At 46.4% G+C, this 20,605-nt stretch overlaps 1 protein-coding gene across 1 annotated transcript in view; it reads left to right on the top strand.

Annotated features, from left to right (window-relative positions):
• The window catches only part of ASB18 (ankyrin repeat and SOCS box containing 18), a 99,288-nt gene extending 79,856 nt beyond the window's left edge, over window positions 1–19,432 (top strand). The window contains exons 7-8 of the mRNA XM_020905505.2: window positions 17,777–17,890; window positions 19,103–19,432. Coding sequence (XP_020761164.2) covers window positions 17,777–17,890; window positions 19,103–19,288 — 300 coding nt within the window. The 3' untranslated portion in view covers window positions 19,289–19,432. The remainder of the gene's footprint in view (window positions 1–17,776; window positions 17,891–19,102) is intronic.
• Window positions 19,433–20,605: the final 1,173 nt, after the last annotated feature.

The following is a 20,605-nucleotide window of genomic DNA, read 5'->3' as shown; positions in this document are numbered from 1 at the left end:
AAGAAAGTGAAAGTGTTTGTCACTTAGTCGTGTCTGACTCTTGGCAATCCTATGGACTAACCAGTCAGGTTCCTCTGTTCGTGGAATTTTCCAGGCAAGAATACTGGAGTGAGTCGCCATCCCCTTCTCCAGTGGATCCTCCCAACCCAGGGATCAAACCGGGTCTCCTGCATTGCAGGCAGATTCTTTACCAGCTGAGCCACCAGGGAAGTGACATAATCCAATGAGAACCAGGGGTCGGTGGGGGTGGGGGGTGACTTCTCTGCTCAGGGGTAGAGAAGATGCTGGCGTAGAGGGCTGCCGGAAACCACAGACTCTTGCACACCAGGTGAGGGATGGAGGTAGCTGGAACAAGGGGTAATGGAGGTGAAGGGCGAGAATGACTAGGGTTCTAGAAACATCTGCAAATCTCACGTCTTGCCTCTCCTTCTGGTCCTTGACCACGCTGCCAATATGGACCTGAAGTTTTTGTGTTTTCTTTTTTACCTAATTACGGAATTCGGCAAGGGGACTTCACACTCCAGTTTCCCAGGGTTTTCTGTGAGGGGAATCTGGGGGCAGCAGTAGTCAAAACCCAGGGCTCCTCTACCTGCCTTCACCCAGCAGTGTGTATTCACGCGGTCCCCCCACTGTGTCAGGAGGGGTGAGCTCTCAGCAACAGCGCGCCTCCGTTTCCCTGGCTCTTGTTTTATTTCTCCATCCACACAGAGAGCAATGTGCCCGTGTGATTTTTTCCCCCCTTAATTTTCTTTCTGCCGCCTCATTAGCCGGAGAGAGCGTGCGCGGACCCTAATGACATCAGCGTTGTCAGAGTGATGCGGCGGCCGCGTCTCAGCAGACAGCAAGGAGGCGGCGGAGATTTTTAAACCATGTTGGCGTAGAAATAATGAAGGTGGCCAGCTGCCTGGCAAACATGAGGGGGCGCGGGAGTGGGGGGTGGGGGCTGGTCAGGGGGTGGGGAGGGCCTGGAGCCCCAGAGAGGTGGAACAGAGAGACAGGAAATGAATTCCCAGAGACAGGCAATAAGACTGTCACAGTCCGTGACCCCGGGAGGAGGGGTCTGGAGGAGGGTGGCTCTTCAGAGGAGGGGGGTGGGGAGGTCCAGGCTGCATGCAGTCACTGGGAGCCATTGACTGTTTTGCTGAGACGTGAGAGGGCTGATGGGGGTGTAGCTGGAGGCTCCAGGTTGGCCTGAGGAAGGTCTGAAGATGCAGGAACTGCCTGCTGCTAAGCTGCTAAGTCGCTTCGGTCGTGTCTGACCCTGTGTGACCCCATAGACGACAGTCCCCCAGGCTCGCCTGTCCCTGCCTAGAATACCTCAAAAGACAAACAGGCTAGGTGTGCAGAGGTCCAGTGTGAACCGCTGTCTTTAACGGGGCATTTCCTCCCAACGCGGAAAAGGGGCCGGTGGGGTCCAGGGGCTGTTGTGCTCCGGGGAAATGCATGTTGTTGGTGGCTCATGTAAGCCGGAAATACCAGCACGTCCAGAGCCCACCATGCGGTGCAAGGCTGGGAGACTGCACGCCTGCCTGGCTCTCCTTTGCAGCCCAGCCTCCTGTGTTCACTCTCTGTCCCTCTCCTTCTCTAAAGCCCACTTAAGCCTGGCCTTGTGACCATCATGGATTAGGGAAAAAACAAATTTGGGGTAGGGAGGGGACTGGAGACGATAATGGTGATGTGATTATCAGTTTCAAAGAGCAGCTGCTCCTGTCTTCATGTTAAAGTATCTGTGAAGAGATACACAGAGGAGGGAAGGATGGAAGGAAGGGGAAGAGGGGGAGAAAGCAAATCCATGCACCAATAGTAAGACCTCATGTCTGAGTCAGGAAGGGCCAACGCACCTCTGCTGCATGGCCCTACGTTTTCAGGCAATCAGGTGGACATTACAGGCAAGTGTTCAAGTCCGCCAAGCAGCAGTGGATGCTGGTGGTGGTGCAGTGCATTGTGGGAGATGCAGTGAAAAGTGCAGAGGTGGAAACTGGGGAACCCAGCTTGCATAGCAACCTGCTGACTCTGCTGGGGGGAGGGTGGGAGGAAGAGGCCTCCTGGTTGAGCACAGGTGGCCAGGAGAGTGTACAGACTAGGACCCTCCACAGAGAAAAGGACCATGGACTTCCCCTGCGTGTCCACAGACTGCGTGTCTGGATCTCACCTTAATCAGAAATGAATACAGAGAAAAATAAATGGATTCATGGGGGAGCAGGAAAAAAATGAGATAGCATCATGAGAATAGAGAGGAAATCTGTACCTCTCCTCAAAAGATCCAGAGGAAAATCTGAGAAACTGTATGCCTGTGTGCCGTCCTGTATGGAATGCAAGATGATACAACCTTTAAATCCATAAAACCAAACAAGTTAAGATGAGAAGTCAACAGGATGGCATGAAAAGGAAGATGAAGGAGATAAATTTATACCAAGAAAGCAAGAATGCAATGGCAGATTAGATTACATTCAGTTCAGTTCAGTCGCTCAGTCATGTCTGACTCTTTGCGACCCCATGGACTGCAGCACGCCAGGCCTCCCTGTCCATCACCAACTCCTGGAGCTTGCTCAAACTCATGTCCATTGAGTTGGTGATGCCATCCAACTCATCTCATCCTCTGTCGTCCCCTTCTCCTCCCGCCTTCAATCTTTCCCAGCATCAGGGTCTTTTCCAGTGAGTCAGTTCTTCACATCAGGTGGCCAAAGTATTGGAGTTTCAGCTTCAGCATCAGTCCTTCCAATGAATATTCAGGACTGATTTCTTTTAGATTGACTGGTTTGATCTCCTTGCAGTCCAAGGGACTCTCAAGAGTCTTCTCCAACACCACAGTTCAAAAGCATCAATTCTCCAGCACTCAGCTTTCTTTAAAAATAAAGAAAGCTGAGATTACACTAAAGGAAGTAGAAGGCAGAACTGATTCATAAAGAGAATCAAATCAAGGATGCAAGTGAGGGTGCTGTGCTGTTTGTCTGTGTGACCCAGATCCAGTCCCTGCTGTCTCTCTGTTCTACTCTGCATCCTGACAGGTTGTGGGCATTGTGGTTAGTACCTTCGCGCTAACACACAGTCCCTTATAGCTGGCTTCTGGCTGGGTTCAGCCAGGGGAGACACCATGGGAAATTGGAGGTGGAGGGAGGAAAAAAGCCAAGGTGTTTCTCATACTCTTCCTCCATCCTGAGTAGCTTCTATAGCAACACATTCATCTCCATGGCTCCAGTATCCCCAAACAGCTCCTTCTCAAAGTCACAGCCTCTGCCAGGCAGCCTCTGCCTGACTTGGTTCCAGTCCCCCTTGAATCTCTCATAACAAGAAGCACAGGCTTCACGACTGGTTATTTCTGAGTCTCAATGACATCATCAAAGAACCATATGCCTTCCAAGCTCAGTAAGTCAGCCTTGCCCTCAAAATGGTCCTTTTCTTGGTCCCTAAATGACATCCAGCAACTGTTCCAACCAGCTTACTGTTCAGATCTAGCCACTTTTCTCTAGAAACTCTGAGGAAGTCCTTCTCTGTGTTTTATTGACCCCAGTTGGCTTAAACCTGCCCTTCCCCAAACCATAAATGGTAACGAGAATAGAATGATCATGATTGAATTAATCTAATTGTCTGGAGTGTTAGAAAGTCAACCATGATGTTCACTACAAAGCATTAATGTTAAAAGATCTTAATTGCAAAAGAAAAAAAAGTCAAGATCTTAACTAAAAGACAAAGTGATAGTCATAAAGGGCAGAGAGCCAACTCACAGATAAGTGATGTTTTTGAAGAACCTACAACAAATGGATCAGAAATAATCATCAAAGACATAATAGAAGAAAACGTAACTGCGCTGAAAAGTCTCAAAGTATAGGACTTGAATGGATGTTCTCTACAAATCAATGATGGGAGACACATACCTATATACAGTCTAGCAAAAACATTCTAAAAAGGCACAGAAAAACCTAGCTAAGCATCCAAGTAGAAAACAGGTTATTCCTAAAGGAGTAAAAATCAGGCTAGACTCTGAGTTCTCTGCAGTATTATCATAGGACAATTAAATGTCATCTACAGACTTTTTTTGACCATGCCATGTGGCTTGTGGGATCCAAGTTCTCCAACCAGGGATTGAACCCAGGTCATGGCCATGAAAGCACCAGATCCTAACCACTGGACCACCAGAGAACTCCCCATCTACAGATTTTTTAGTTTCTTAATTGAAGGGTAATTGCTTTACAATGTGTTGGTTTCTGTCATACAACAACTCAAACCAGTTATAGCTATATATATATAAACTATATATGTATATAGTTTTGTGTATATGTATGTATAGTTTTATGTGTATATATATAGTTTTATATAGTATACATATAGTATAGTATATGTATAGTATAGTATACTATAGTATAGTATAGTATACATATACTATATACATATATATAGTATATAGTATACATATATATACATATATATATAAAACTATATATTTTTATATAGCCCCTCCCTCTGCAGCCCCCCTCCCACCGCACCACCATCCCACCCCTCTAGTTCATCACAAAGCACCAGGCTGCCATCTACAGATTTTTAAAGAAAATGTTTAGATGCTAGAATTCTATATTCAGCCAAGATAGCTCGCATTTTTCTGGCAAAAGAAAGACAGTTTTAGATATCAAGGGTTCATAAGACATGCCTTCCGAGTGCTTTTTTGGGGGGGAGAAATAAAAACATACTTCTATTTATCCATTATTTATTCAACAGATATTTATTGAGCACCAGCCATTTGCCAGAGTTACACTAGGTGCTTAGGATACCTAATGAGTGACTAGACTGGGGGGAAAGTATTGCCGCCCTCATGGAGCTTACATTCTAATGGGGGAGACGAGCATTAACCAATGATTATTTATGCTAATGGGCCAATAATAAATAATAAATGGGCCAATAAAGTAATAAGGACTGGGAGAGAGGAACCAGGGTAGGAGGCAGCATGTTTTAAAGAGGGTATTAGGATGGATGGTTTTGAGTAGACTTGAGAGAGGTGAGGGAATCAGCTAAGCAGCTGTCCAGGAGAAGAATAGCCCAGTAGACAAGCCAAAGTCCCCGAGTCCAAGACTGGAGAGAGCCTGACCCACGTGGGGAACAGCAGGGGAACCAGTGAGGCTGAAGTGGAGAGAACCCGTGGGACAGCATCGGGCTGAGAGAGCTGGAGGTTGGGACAGACCGTGGGGTCCCCCAGGACACTGCAGTGACTTTGGCCATTGGGGTGGTGTGGCCTGACCAACATTCTGCGAGGCTCCTGTGGTCTCCATGCTGAGAATCTACTTAAGGAGGAGCAGAGGTGGAGAGGTGCGTTAGGAGGTTGTGGCCACAGTCCACCTGAGGGGTAATGGCGTGGATGAGAGCGGTGGTCTGAAAACAGGGAACGCCTGGTGGCCTAGTGGCTAGGATTTCAGGCTCTCACGGTCATGGTCCAGGTTCAGTCCCTGGTGGGGCAACTGAGATCCCACAAGTTGTGTGGCACGGCCAAAAAGGAAAAGAAATTATGGATTCAGATGTCTTGTGAAGGTAGAGCCCGCAGGATTTCGTGACACGTTGTGTGTAGGATGCGGGATGCGAGAGAAGAGGAGTCACAGATGACTCCAAGGCTTTTAGCCTGAGATGCTGGAAGGAGGGGTGCACCATCGAGGGGTAGGGGGAAGCTTACAGGCTTTTAGCCTGAGATGCTGGAAGGAGGGGTGTGCCCTCAAGGGGTACGGGGAAGCTTACAGGCTTTTAGCCTGAGATGCTGGAAGGGGGGGTGTGCCATCGAGGGGTACGGGGAAGCTTACAGGCTTTTAGCCTGAGATGCTGGAAGGAGGGGTGCGCCATCGAGGGGTACGGGGAAGCTTACAGGCTTTTAGCCTGAGATGCTGGAAGGAGGGGTGTGCCATCGAGGGGTACGGGGAAGCTTGGGGGAGAGGAGGTCTGGGGCTGGGGGAGACTCAGGTGTTCTGCTTTCAATGCCTTAAGTGTAAGATGGAGCCAGCCACAAGGAGCAAGGAAGCAATTGGATATTCAAACCTGGAGGTTGGGAGGGAAGTCTGACCAACCTGGAGACAGACTTTGGAAGGTTGGTGGCCTCTGGATGGTGTCTGAAGTCAGGACATTGAATGAGGTCACCAGGGGGGGAGAGCGAACAGAGAGGAGGAATGAGGACTGAATCCAAGGCCATCCCAACACGAGAAGACGCGTAGGCGAGAGAGCAGCAGAGGAGACTGAGAGCAGCAGGTGGGTGGTGAAGGAATGGACGCGTGGCTTCCGGAAGCCAAGGGAAGAACGTATCCAAGTGGAAGATGCGGTTAGCTATGTCAGAGGTGCTGATACAGCCCCAGGCGGGGCAGAGCCTTGACCACCAGGTGCAGCCAGCTCAGGGGTGCTCTTGGCAAGGGCTGATGGGGTGGGGGTAGGGGAGGCTGAAGACCAAATGGAACGAGGGTACTCCAGCTGACCAAGAGATGATGGGGAAAGACTGTCTCAGGAATGGGAAACTCAGCCTGCAGATTCTCTCAACTCAACCTCTTAAATATCTCTCAGTCGTCTTTTTCCATCCGGCCTGCCACCAGCTGAGTTTAGGCCACCACCATCTCAGTGGTAAAGAATCCACCTATCAACGCAGAAGACGTAAGAGACCCTGTTTTGATCCCTGGGTTGAGAAGATCCCCTGAAAGGGCAAATGGCTACCCACTTCAGTATTGCCTGGAGAATCCCATGGACAGAGGAGCCTGGTGGGCTGCGGTCCATGGCGTTGCAGAGAGTCAGACACGACTGAGCGACCGAGCATGCATGCATCTCTCCCCTGGATTGCAAAAATATCCTCATAACCCAACACTCTGCTTCCAATATGGCCCTGTGGAACTCTTCTCAACACTGTAGCCATGGTGATAGTTCTAAATTAAAATCTGACCCTGTCACTTCGCCACTCATCACCCTTCAAGGGCTTTCCGGCACCCTGAAGATAAAGTCCAGCTTCTTATCGTGGCCGACAACACTCTTCCGGCTCTGACCTGCTGTCCTCTCCGGTCTCAAGTCTCACTACCCACCCCACCCCCCATGTCAAACCTCACATCACAGTCAATATTTTTTATATCTGTATAATTTCATTTATTTGCTTATATTTGGCTGCGTTGGGTCTTCGTTGCTTTGTGAGAATTGCTCTAGTTGCAGCAGTCGGGGGCTACTCTTCACTGTGATGTGTGGGCTTCACACTGCAGTGGGTCTTTTGTTGGGGGGCAGGAGCTCCAGGGACCTTGGGCTGCAGCAGTTGTGGCACATGGGCTGAGTCGCTCCACGGCACGGGATCTGCCTGGCCAGGGATAGAACCCGTGTCTCCTGCATCGGCAGGCAGACTTTCATCTACTGCGCCACCAACGAAGTCCCACAACCAGCACTTTCTGTCCCCTCTCACCTCCCATGTTTGAGAATTCTTTTCTATACCTTGAACATCCTAGTCCTCAGAACTCTCTGCATCTTTTGGAACTCCCGTTCCGTGTTGTAGCTTGAATTTCACATCCTCCAGAAATCTTTTCTTGACCAACTCACCACGCCATTGCAAATCTAGGTCTGACTCAGGTGTCATGTCTAGCACCTGGTACTATTACCTCCACCAGAGTACTGTGGCACCTACATATTTATTATTACTACTACTACTATTACTATTATTATTATGAGGCTGTGTTGTTTGGGACTGTAAAATTCTGTGAAGTCAGGGCTTGCCTTTGTATCACACAAACATAACACAGTCTCTAACTGCTAGTGAAGTGAAGTGAATTCACTCAGTCGTGTCCGACTCTTTGTGACCCCGTGAACTGTAGCCCACCAGGCTCCTCTGTCCATGGGATGTCCCAGGCAAGAATACTGGAGTGGGTTGCATTTCCTAGGAACTTGATAAATATCTGTGGAACGAATGGCTTAAACAATCTGGTTAAAATAAAGAAAACTTAAATAATTGTAAGGCAGTTGGCAAAACTAAATGCAACTACCGAAAATTATTTCTGAAGGAGATACTTAAAATAAGAGCTTGCACTAATTATAATCTGGAACACAAACCAGGTATTATTAAGGAGAGAGAAGGATTAGTTAAGAGAGGGAGACATCAGAGAAGGGATCATGGCACATCTAGAACACAAAAGATGCTATTTAGATGTTCAGAGAAATATAGGTTATTTTTTTTTATTTGAAGGTAACACTAGTAAAATCTTAAATGAGAATACAGAATTCCAAAATATAAAAGATAAATACAAAGAAAATACAAACCTGTATAAGAGAAAGCAGGCAACAAAGGAAACAAGAAGCATAAAAAATCATACAGATTAAAATGAGATAGAAATAAGACAAGATAGATTATAACAATAAATGTGAATTTCTTGTTGTTGTTGTTCAGTCACTAAGTCGTGTCCGACTCTTTGCAGCCCCATGGACTGCAGCACACCAGGCTTCCCTGTCCTTCACCATCTCCCAGAGTTTGCTCAAACTCACATTCATGGAGTCAGGGATGCCAGCCAACCTCCTCATCCTCCTTTGCCCTCTTCTCCCATTGCCTTTGGTCTTTCCCATCATCAAGGTGTCTTCCAGCATCAGGGTCTTTTCCAATAAGTCGGCTCTTCACATCAGGTGGCCAAAGGATTGGAGCTTCAGCTTCAGCATCAGTCCTTCCAATGAATATTCAGGGTTGATTTCCTTTAGGATTGACTGGTTTGATCTCCTTGCAGTCCAAGGGACTCTCAAGAGTCTTCTCCAACACCACAGTTCAAAAGCATCAATTCTTCAGCGCTCAGCCTTCTTTATGGTCCAACTCTCACATCCATACATGACTACTGGAAAAACCATAGCTTTGACTATATGGACCTTTGTTGGCAAAGTGATGTCTCTGCTTTTTAATACACTGTCTAGGTTTGTCATAGCTTTCCTTCCAAAGAGCAAGTGTCTTTTAATTTCATGGCTGCAGTCACTGTCCACAGTGATTTTGGAGCCCAAGAAAATAAAATCTGTCACTGCTTCCACTTTTTCCCCTTCTATTTGCCATGAAGTGATGGGACTGGATGCCATGATCTTAGTTTTTTGAATGTTGAGTTTCAAGCCAGCTTTTTCACTCTCCTCTTTCACTGTCATCAAGAGGCTCTTTAGTTCCTCTTCACTTTGTGCTGTTAAAGTAGCATCATCTGCATATCTGAGGTCGTTGCTATTTCTCAGCAGTCTTGATTACAGCTTATGATTCATCCAGCCCATTATTTCATGACGTACTCTGCATAGAAGTTTAATAAGCAGAGTGACAATATACAGTCTTGTCGTACTCCCTTCCCAATTTTGAACCAGTCCTCTGTTCATGGAATTTTCTATGCAATAATACTGGAGTGAGTTGCCATGCCCTCCTCCAGGGGATCTTCCCGACCCCCAGGGACAGAACCTGAGTCTCTTGCATCTCCTGCATTGGCAGGCAGATTCTTTATCATTAGCACCACCTGGGAAGCCCCATGAGCTTTTTTTAAGCTACCCTATTACCAATATAGAGACTCTCAAACACTAAAATCACATGAAACAAAAGGTTATAATTAAAGAGTAGGCAGAGGCAATTCTTGGAGAAGGAAGTGGCAACCCGCTCCAGTATTCTCGCCTGGAGAATCCAATGGACAGAGGAGCCTGGTGGGCCGCAGTCCATGAGGTCATACAGAGTCAGACACGGCTGAGCGATTTAGCAGCAGCAGCAGCAGAGGCAATTCTAGCAAGAACTGAAAATAAAATGATCACTGATCATATGAAGTACAGAATTCCAGGGAAATGCACAAAATAAGAAGAAAAGACTCACTTGACACTGATAAAGGACACAGTCCATAGTTCCCTGATAGCTCAGTTGGTAAAGAATCTGCCTGCGATGCAGGAGACCCCGGTTTGATTCCTGATTCGGGAAGATCTGGAGACAAGATAGGCTATCCACTCCAGTACTGTTGGGCTTCCCTGTGGCTCAGCTGGTAAAGAATCCACCTGCAATGCGGGAGACCTGGGTTCAACTCCTGGGTTGGGAAGATCCCCTGGAGAAGGGAAAGGCTACCCACTCCAGTATTCTGACCTGGAGAATTCCATGGACTGTATAGTCCATGGGGTCACAAAGAGTCGGACACGACTGAGCAACTTTCACTTCACTCCACAGTCAGTAGTGAAGAGATAATCGTTAAGAACCTTACATGCCAAAAAACATTATGTTAAAATGGAGAAGCTAACTGAAAAATAATAATTCTAGATGATTTTTAATTCATATTTCAGTCTTTTCCATAGATGAAATGGGAAAAAATATTTAACAGCTTCAAATCATACAGGTGAATATACATGTTGAACTTCGAGCCACGCAAACAGAATACAATACTAATACTCCAAAATCAGACATATTTAAAGCTGTAATATAATACACCAAAAAATTAATAGCAAAAGTTAATTCTTAAAAACAATTTAACTTTTTAAAAATTTCATTGCACACTCCCAAATGAATATGGCATCAAGAGTTACTTAACTGCAGACCAAGAAAGAAAGACAGTGACAACCTGTGACTCGAAACAAATGGCTCTGACCACACCTCTGTTCAAAGGAAGATGCACAGCACTTAAAAAATCACTTTTATTGTGACTTAAGGAAAAACATTGCAGGGAAGCCACAAGGGAAGCCCAAGAATACTGGAGTGAGTAACCTATCCCTTCTTTACTGGATCTTTCAGACCCAAGAATTGAAGAAAAGCTATGACCAGCCTAGACAGCATATTAAAAAGCAGAGATATTACTTTGCCAACAAAGGTCCATCTACTCAAAGCTATGGTTTTCCCAGTGGTCATGTATGGATGTGAGAGTTGAACTATAAAGAAAGCTGAGTGCCGAAGAATTGATGCTTTGAACTGTGGTGTTGGAGAAGACTCTTGAGAGTCCCTTGGACAGCAAGGAGATCCAACCAGTCCATCCTAAAGGAGATCAATCCTGAATATTCATTGGAAGGACTGATGCTGAAGCTGAAACTCCAATACTTTGGCCACCTGATGCGAAGAACTGACTCCTTGGAAAAGACCCTGATGCTGGGAAAGATTGAAGGCAGGAGGAGAAGGGGATGACAGAGGATGAGATGGTTGGATGGCATCACCAACTCAATGGACATGAGTTTGAGTAAGCTCCAGGAGTTGGTGATGGACAGGGAAGCCTGGCATGCTGCAGTCCATGGGGTCGCAAAGAGTCGGACACACAGCGATTGAACTGAACTGAAGGAAAAACATATTGCCAAGTTAATTGAGCAGTCAATCCAATGAGCTAGGAAGAGAAAAGGAGAAAAGGATTAATAAGATGAAGGCAAAAATTAATGGATTGGAATATTTTTAAAGAGAATTGATCAAAGAAATCCAATAGCTGATTTCTTGACAAAAAAAAATAATTAAAATAGAATTCCAGCAAGACATTAAATATGCAAAACAAGTGCAGAGACAATCACAGTGAATTTCAAATGAGAAAGGGTGCTTATTCCTAGATACAGTGCAGATAACTGCCCCCATCCAAATTTGTTCTCCACCTGCATGGACCCATCTGCAAGTCTCCTGGCTCTCTACAGGGCAGTGTCCCAGAAGCCGGGGAGGAAGGAGAACGAGGTCAAAGGGTGTGTTCACTAGGTACCCTCTCAGCTTGAAGTTGGTGTGAGTGTCCCTAGCCAGAGATCTCTGCTCCTGGTAAGACACCCCACTCCATTCTCTCACCCCGCAGGCCCAGGGGCGGGAATCAGCACCACTGCCAGCTCTGTATCAGCGCACTGTTCCTCGTGGTTATTCTGCACACACACCTGGCTCAACAAGCCCCGTATCAAAACCCTCCTGGAATAATCCTACCTTAAATGTGCCCTGTTTGCTGTTACAACCCTGACCAGTACACATGCAATGCTGAATTTCTTTTTCTAGGAAAATATAGATGAACAAAATTAAGCCAAAAATAAATCAAAATAAAATATGCCGGTAACTGTGAAAAAATTGAAAATATCATCACCTGCAGCTAAAGGTTCAATTGCAAAGTCCATCATGCTTTCTTATTTGCTATAATGATAAACTTTTCAAAACCTCCCAAAGTATTAAAAAGATAGAAATCGTCTCAGTTTTACTGAGTTAACACTTGAGTGACATTAAAACAGACAGTAATGTTAATAGCTCAAAAAGCTAAAACTGTAAACCAAACTTATTTATTAAAAGATGAAAAATATCTTAACAAATTGAATCTACCATTCTATTCAGAAGACCAGCCAAACAGAGACTGTTTTATGAAACAAAAAATAGGGCAGTACTGGATCATCTTTTTGTAGTGACTTGGCTAGAAAATGTTAAAACTTAACATAAATGTTAAAACTTAAATCATAAATCTATAATACAAAGATATTTCCTTAACTTAGAACAAAGTATTTATCCCCTTCATGGATCGCAGCCTTGCCATGGCAACTGCTGCTGCTGCTAAGTCGCTTCAGTCGTGTCCGACTCTGTGCGACCCCACAGACGGCAGCCCACCAGGCTCTGCCGTCCCTGGGATTCTCCAGGCAAGAACACTGGAGTGGGTTGCCATTTCCTTCTCCAATGCATGAAAGTTGAAAAGGGAAAGTGAAGTCGCTCAGTCGTGTCCGACTCTTTGCGACCCCATGGACTGCAGCCCACCAGGCTCCTCCGTCCGTGGGATTTTCCAGGCAAGAGCACTGGAGTGGGGTGCCATTGCCTTCTCTGTGCCATGGCAGACAGGCTTACATAACTCGAGGAAGCTATGAGCCATGCCGTGCAAGGATACCCAAGACGGATAGGTCATGGAGACAGGTGGTGGAGAGTTCTGACAAAATGTGGCCCACTAGAGGAGGGAACCCACTCCAGTATTCTTGCCTGGAGAACCCCATGAACAGCATGAAAAGGCAAAGATATAACACCAGAAGATAAGCCCCCAAGTGGGAAGGTGTCCAATATGCTACTGGGGAAGAGCAGAGGGCAATTACTAATAGCTCCAGAAAGAATGAAGCAGCTGGGCCAAAGCAGAAATGATGCTCAGTTGTGGATGTGTCTGGTGGTGAAAGTAAAGTCCAATGCTGTAAAGAACAATATTGCATAGGAACCTGGAATGTTAGGTCCACAAATCAAGGTAAATTGGACATGGTCAAGCAGGAGATGGCAAGATTGAACATTGACATCTTAGGAATCAGTGAACTAAAATGGACGGGAATGGGCAGACTTAATTCAGATTACCATTATATCTATTACAGTGGGCCAGAATTCCTTAGAAGAAATGGAACTATAAGGAACTATGTTCCTTATAGTCAATAAGAGTTCAAAAACCAGTACTTGGGTACTGAACAGAAACTGTAAGGCCCTAAAAGAAGCAGAAGAGATTAAGAAGAGATGGCAGGAATACACAGAAGAATTACACAGAATGGTCTTAATTACCCAAATAACCACAGTGGTGTAGTCACTTACCTACAGCCAGACATCCTGGAGTGTGAAGTCAAATGGGCCTTAGGAAGCATTACTACGAACAAAGCTAGTGGAGGTGATGGAATTCCAGCTGAGCTATTTAAAACCCTAAAAGATGATGCTGTTAAAGTGCTGCACTCAATATGTCAGCAAATTTGGAAAACTCAGCAGTGGCCACAGGACTAGAAAAGGTCAGTTTTCATTCCAAACCCAAAGAAGTCAAAGAATATTCCAACTACTATAGAACTGTGCTCATTTTACATGCTAGAAAGGTTATGATCAAAATCCTTCAAGCTAGGCTTCAGCAGTATGTGAACCAAGAACTTCCAGATACTACAAGCTGGGTTTAGAAAAGGCAGAGGAACAAAAGATCAAATTGCCAACATTCGTTGGATCATGCAGAAAGCAAGGGAGTTCCAGAAAAGCATCTATTTCTGCTTCATTGACTATACTAAAGCCATTACTTCATGGCAAATAGAAAGGGAAAAGTGGAAGCAGTGACAGATTTTATTTTCTTGGGTTCCAAAATCACTGCAGATGGTGACTGCAGCCATGAAATTAAAAGATGCTTGCTCCTTGGAAGGAAAGCTATGACAAACCTAGAGAGCATATTAAAAAGCAGAGACATCACTTTGCTGACAAAGGTCCATTTAGTCAAAGCTATGTTTTTTCCATTTGTCGTGTATGGATGTGAGAGTTGGACCATAAAGAAGGCTGAGCACCAAAGAATTGATGCTTTTGAATTGTGGTGCTGGAGAAGACTCTTGAGAGTCCCTTGGACTGCAAGGAGATCAAACCAGTCAATTCTAAAGGAAATCAACCCTGAATACTCATTGGAAGGACTGATGCTGAAGCTGAAGCTCCAGTACTTTGGCCACCTGATGGGAAGAGCCAACTCATTGGAAAAGACCCTGATGCTGGGAAAGACTGAAGACAAAAGGAGAAGGAGGCAGCAGAGGATGAGATGGTTGGATGGCATCACTGACTCAGTGGACATGAATCTGAGCAAACTCTGGGAGATAGTGAAGGACAGGGAAGCCTGGCATGCTGCAGTCCATGGGGTTGCAAAGAGTCAGACACAACTTAGCAACTGAACAACAACACAAAATTTATGTGAAACTACTATCCAAGATTACGGTGAAAGATTAGAGACCGTCCTATTAAATTTAGGACTAACATGATGATGCCCGCTATCAATTACTATTATTTAACATTGACTTTTAAAGCTCTAGTCAATGTAATAGGACATGGAAAATAAATGTTAATATTGAGGAGGATAAAATATTGTTGTCTGTCTGAAAAATAACCTTAATTTTACCGTCTGAGCCACCAGGGAAGCCCTGAAAAATAACCTTAATTTTTTAAAAAAAAAGTATACTTGTAAATCAACGGGGATTCCCTTGTGGCTCACCTGATGAAGAATCTGCCTGCAATGCAGGAGACCTGGGTTCGCTCCCTGCGTTGGGAAGATCCCCTGGGGAAGGGAAAGGCTACCCACTCCAGTATTCTGACCTGGAGAATTCCATGGACTGTATAGTCCATGCGGTCGCAAAGAGTCGGACACGACTGAGCGACTTTCACAATGGAAAAAAAGAACACACTATAGAAATAAATGAGCAAAAGACATAATCTAGCAATTCATAAAAGAAAGACAAATGGTTGACAAAAATAAATATTTCAACTTGTATCTATCAAATTTAAATAATGAGATGATCTGGGTAGGAAGAAAGAGGTCCTCTCATACTCAATTCTTCAAAAAGGATAACAAATTAGACACTTACAGTTTGGCAGTATGTTTTAAGACCTTTAAAATATACACAGTCATTGACATGCAGTTCTCCTTCCAGCAATTCAGTATAAGCAATCTAAATAAGAATGGCTGGACACAGATTTATATTCAGAGGTATTCATTGTTGCTAAGATAAAAAAATATTGATTCAACTTAACAATAGTTAATTCATTGAATTCATTATAATACATTCATACAATATTATATGGCCACTAAAAATAATGTTTAAATGCTCATTTGTAAGTTTTGAATTGTTCACAATCTATTTTGATGAAAAGTCAAGTTTCAAAATAATATGCAAATCACTAGCTCATTTTGTCATATATACTAATTCCTTTCTAAATACATAAAACCTCAGTATATACAAAATGTTGATAGGTGTTATCTCTGAAAAAGAGAAATCTGAAATTTTTGAATCTTGCTTGGTCTTCCCTGTGGCTCAGACAGTAAAGAATCTGCCTGCAATGCAGGAGACCCAGGTTCGATCCCTGGGTCGGGAAGATCCCCTGGAGAAGGGAATGGCAACCCACTCCAGTATTCTTGCCTGGAGAATCCCATGGACAGAGGAGCCTGGCGGGGCTACAGTCCATGGGTCGCAGAGAGTCAGACACGATTGAGCGACTGACACTTTCACTTTCAGTTTCTGTATCTTAAAGGGGCGTTACATCTGAAAGAAGCTAGGTAGTGGTTTAGACACTGTGTCCTGCTGACTTTTGCCACCCCATGGACTGCACCCCTCCAGGCTCCTGTCAGTGGGATTTCCTAGGCAAGAATACTAGAGTGGGTTTCCATTTCCTCCTCCAGGGGATCTTCCCAACCCAGGGATCGAACCTGGTTCTCCTGCATTGCAGGCAGATTCTTTACTGACTGAGCCAGCAGGGAAGCCCAGAAAGAAGCCAAGCAGGTTGTAAAAGGGGCAACTGCCTTGAGTGTGTTCAGGAGCCCCCGGGAGCAGGATGCTGGTCAGGCTTGCAGTTGGTTCTGACTGTTGTCTACTGTGGTTATTTCATGCCTGACCTCAGAAAAAAATTGCTTAACCTCAGTTTTCTCAACCAAGACTTAACAGAACAGTTTCACAGCACTTGGTAAATCCTAAACCTCAGAAATAGAGAATAATGAATTTGCCCTCTTGTTATTTAGTCACTAAGCTGTGTCTTGACTCTTTTGCAACTCCATGGCCTGTAGCCCACCAGGCTTCTCTGTCCATGGGATTTCCCCAAAATCAAATCTAAATTCCAGCAAGCTTCTAAATCCAACTACTAATTTACAGAAAGCAGAGAAAAAACGGCATCCCACAGGGATACAATCAGCAAAATCCCAACAGTGAGAAACTCCACAGGACAAATAACCCAGTTTCTTCAACAAATAAATCACACAAAACAAAAAAGAGAGATCTGAAAATATGTCACATCAACCAATGTAAAGGTGTTGGTCTTATCTGAATTCTTATTCAAGCAAACAAATGATTGTTTTGATACAATGGCATTTAAGAGAAATTTGTGAATTTAAACAGAGTATATATTAGATGATACTAAGAAACCGGCTTCCCATGTGGCACTAGTGGTAAAGAATCCATCTGTCAATGCAGGAGAGATGGATACAGGTTCGATCCCTGGGTCGGGAAGATCCCCTGGAGGAGGCCATGGCAACCCACTCCAGTATTCTTGCCTGGAGAATCCCATGGACAGAGGAGCCTGGCAGGCTGTAGTCTATAGGGTCACACAGAGTCAGACATGACTGAAGTGACTTAGCATGCATGCAGTAAGGAACTATTGTTAATTTCTCAGCTGTTACAATGATTCTGCATTTGTGTTTCTTCTAAACGTCCTTTAAGACACACACAAATGTTTATAGATGACATGGCAGGCTACACTGAGTTTTAAAATAACCTGAGGGAGGGGGCCTGGAAACGTGGCGAGGGCAGGATGGGCCCTGAGCTGACGGTGGGCACACAAACTGTTCCGTCTACTTTTCTGTGCTTTCAGACTTCTCCATGATGACAACAAAAGAGTTCTACTTTTAAAAAGCAAACACTCTTTCCATCTTTATGACGAAGCTGATGGGCTTAAATTGCAGAATTTGCAAATAGGAAAACAATCACAGCCAGTAGGGACCACCTATGAAAATAAAACAGAAAGGCCAAGGGGAGAAAAAAATTCAACAGCAAAGCAACTCCTCTCCCCCAACTTCCTGACACATCAGAAAACTGAAGCCAGAAATTGGGAACGCCATCCTTGTGCAGACAGACTCCTTCCCCACCTCCCAACCCCCAGCCCGCACCGCCAGCCTTTCCCATTCCTTTTCTCTGAACAGCTCTCCAGACCAGAGAGCCTGCATCAGCATATCCCTCCTGGGAACTCCTGGCCCGACCACGACCCTACTGTAATGTTACTGGGATGCTGTTGTTCCCTGGGAGGGTCGAGAGTTCACACAGCCAGGAAGTGGCTGAAGTGGGACGCAGGCAGCCCCTCCCAGCTCCCCAGCCTTTCCCACCTGGACCCAAAACCCACCCCACCCAAACTGTGCCTCCCACTGTTTCCAACCAGGTGCTGAAGAGCTGCGCCGCGGTCCCTGCGGTCATCGAGGTTCTTTTCAACTCCTACCCTCAGCTCCGCGTCTCTGAGTCCTGGAAGGAGGTGATCCCCGAAGAAGTGTTTCAGGTGAGGGGTGGCCCACTCTTCCTCCGTTAGTACAGACTGTCGTCTTACTTCCGTTCTCCATTGGGGTTTTGCGCTCATATTCAGGAAAGGATGAAACATCTGGGGAAGGAAAGAGAAGGGCAAATCAGGGCATGTCTGAGTGTTTCTGTTTTTCTTCTGGAGGCTCAGTCCTCACTCAGCCCACCGGTCTGGTTGGGCTGCTGTGGGCTGCAAGGACCACCCTGGCTTAGGAAGCTCAGGGCTCCATAACCAGTGTCCAAGGGAGGGTGGGCCACGGAGATCCAGAAGCCTGTGTGTCCACTTCACCTTCTGACATCTCATACGACCTCTGACATACGACCGAGGCAGCTGCAGGCCCTGCATTCATACATGACAAAGTCCACAGGTGACTGTTGGTTAAGAAAGGAACTTTTTTTGTGTAGAAGCCTCTAGAAAATGGCCCCTCATGTTTTATTGACTTGAGTCCCGTGCAGATTGTACACATGCATGCTAATTCACTGCAGCCATGTCTGACTCGGTGCGTCCCTATGTCCCTATAGACTGTAGCCCACCAGGCTCCCCTGTCCATGGGCTTCTCCAGGCAAGAATACTGGAGTGGGTGGCCATGCCCTCCTCCAGATGATCTTCCTGACCCAGGGATCGAACTTGTATCTCTTAGGTCTCCTGCATTGGCAGGTGGGTTCTTTAGCAGGTTCTTTACCACTAGGGCCGCCTGGGAAGCCCCCTGTGCAGATGAGGAATTCGAGGAGATGACCTGTATTATCTGAGATCACCCAAAACAGACTTCCCTCTGACTGGGCAGGAGCCACCCTACAGAAAAGTGCCCAGACCCGCTTTAGCTAGGATCTGGTGGTTCAGATGGTAAAGAATCTGCCTGCAGTGCAGGAGACCCAGGTTCGATCCCTGGGTTGGGAAGATCCCCTGGAGGAGGGCATGGCAACCCACTCCAGTATTCTTGCCTGGAGAATCCCATGGACAGAGGAGCCTGGCGGGCTACAGTCCACGGGGTCGCAAAGAGTCGGACACGACTGAACGACTAACACACACACAAACACACACACACAGAGTGACTTACACGCGCGCGTGCACACACACACGCCATCAGTAGCCATGAAAGGATTCCCCATGCCATCAGGGCTCTTCTCTCTGGGAAAAAGGAAAGAAGTGTGCCGGTTCCACCTGCCCAGACTGACACTCCCCGCCTTCTTTCAGATGCACCAGGCTTTCTACTGGTCCCTCTTCGCCTTGGCGCACACGCCCCGCTGTCTGCAGCATCTCTGCCGCTGCGCCATCCGGAAATCATTTGGCAGAAAGTGCTTTTCCCTCGTGCCTCTGTTGCCCTTGCCGGAGACCCTGCAAAACTACCTGCTTCTGGAGCCAGAAGGGGTTCTTCACTGAAACCCAGCATGTGGCCCAGGACACGGTGCTCTTCTGACGGGCCTTGGATGGGACCTCCCACCCACCCAGTGCACAGACCTCACCCCGCCTCAGGCTCACCTGGGCGTGGAGTTGGTAATAAAAGCCCTTTCTCCCTCTCTCAGGGTTGCTTGTGAGAATTGAAACTGTGAATGTCATAGTACCTGAATCACAAAGTACCTTTCCACAGCTCAGTTCAGTTCAGTCGCTCAGTCGTGTCCGACTCTCTGTGACCCCATGGACTGCAGCACGCCAGGCCTCCCTGTCCATCACCCTCAACTCCCGGAGTTTACTCAAACTCATGTCCATTGAGTCGATGATGCCATCCAACCATCTCATCCTCTGTTGTCCCCTTCTCCTCCTGCCTTCAATCTTTCCAGCATCAGGGTCTTTTCAAATGAGTCAGTTCTTTGCATCAGGTGGCCAGAGTATTGGAGTTTCAGCTTCAGCATCAGTCCTTCCAATGAATATTCAGGACTGATTTCCTTTAGGATGGACTGGTTGGATCTCCTTGCAGTCCAAGGGACTCTCAAGAGTCTTCTCCAACATCCAACACCATAATTCAAAAGCATCAATTCTTCGGTGCTCAGCTTTCTTTATAGTCCAACTCTCACATCCATACATGACTACATGGACTGCCTTTCCACAGAGGTTGAACTAAAAGGTGTATGTATTTTTCCCAGAGTTGGTCTCCCTGCTCATGATGGTTCAGCCACAGTCCTGCTGTCCCCACTCCCAGCCTTCAGACCCTCTGACTTAGGGCGGGAAAACATTACACCCCTCTTAGAGCTCACCCCTCGGGAAGATCCTGCCCCCAAACATGACAGACGTCCATACGCAGAGAGGAGGACACATGCTTCCTTAACGAGAGCCCTGCCCAGGAGCCCACTGGTGCTTCCAGGTGTATCACTACCCAGAGCCCCTCGGAGGATGCTGGCGGGGTGGTGGGCAGACACTTTGATCCTGTGCGAGTCTTCTGTCCGATGGCCCCAGCAGACCCAGCTGATCCAGCTGTGGGGGACAATCCAGGATGCCAGATACAGACGCAGGTCCGTGGCGGCTGCCCTCAGCTCAGCCTGACCATCCATAACAGGAGGAAGCTCTAAAGCCTAGGACTGGATTCAGTTCAGTTCAGTTCAGTCGCTTAGTCGTGTCTGACTCTTTGCAGCCCCATGAATCACAGCACGCCAGGCCTCCCTGTCCATCACCAAATCCCAGAGTTTACTCAAAATCACATCCTTTGAGTCGGTGATGCCATCCAGCCCCTATCTGTTGTCCCCTTCTCCTCCTGCCCCCAGT

This window comes from Odocoileus virginianus, unplaced genomic scaffold, assembly GCF_023699985.2.
Source record: "Odocoileus virginianus isolate 20LAN1187 ecotype Illinois unplaced genomic scaffold, Ovbor_1.2 Unplaced_Contig_4, whole genome shotgun sequence".
In the NCBI taxonomy this organism is placed as follows: Eukaryota; Metazoa; Chordata; class Mammalia; order Artiodactyla; family Cervidae; genus Odocoileus; species Odocoileus virginianus.
This window is presented reverse-complemented; position numbering and strand designations above follow the sequence as displayed.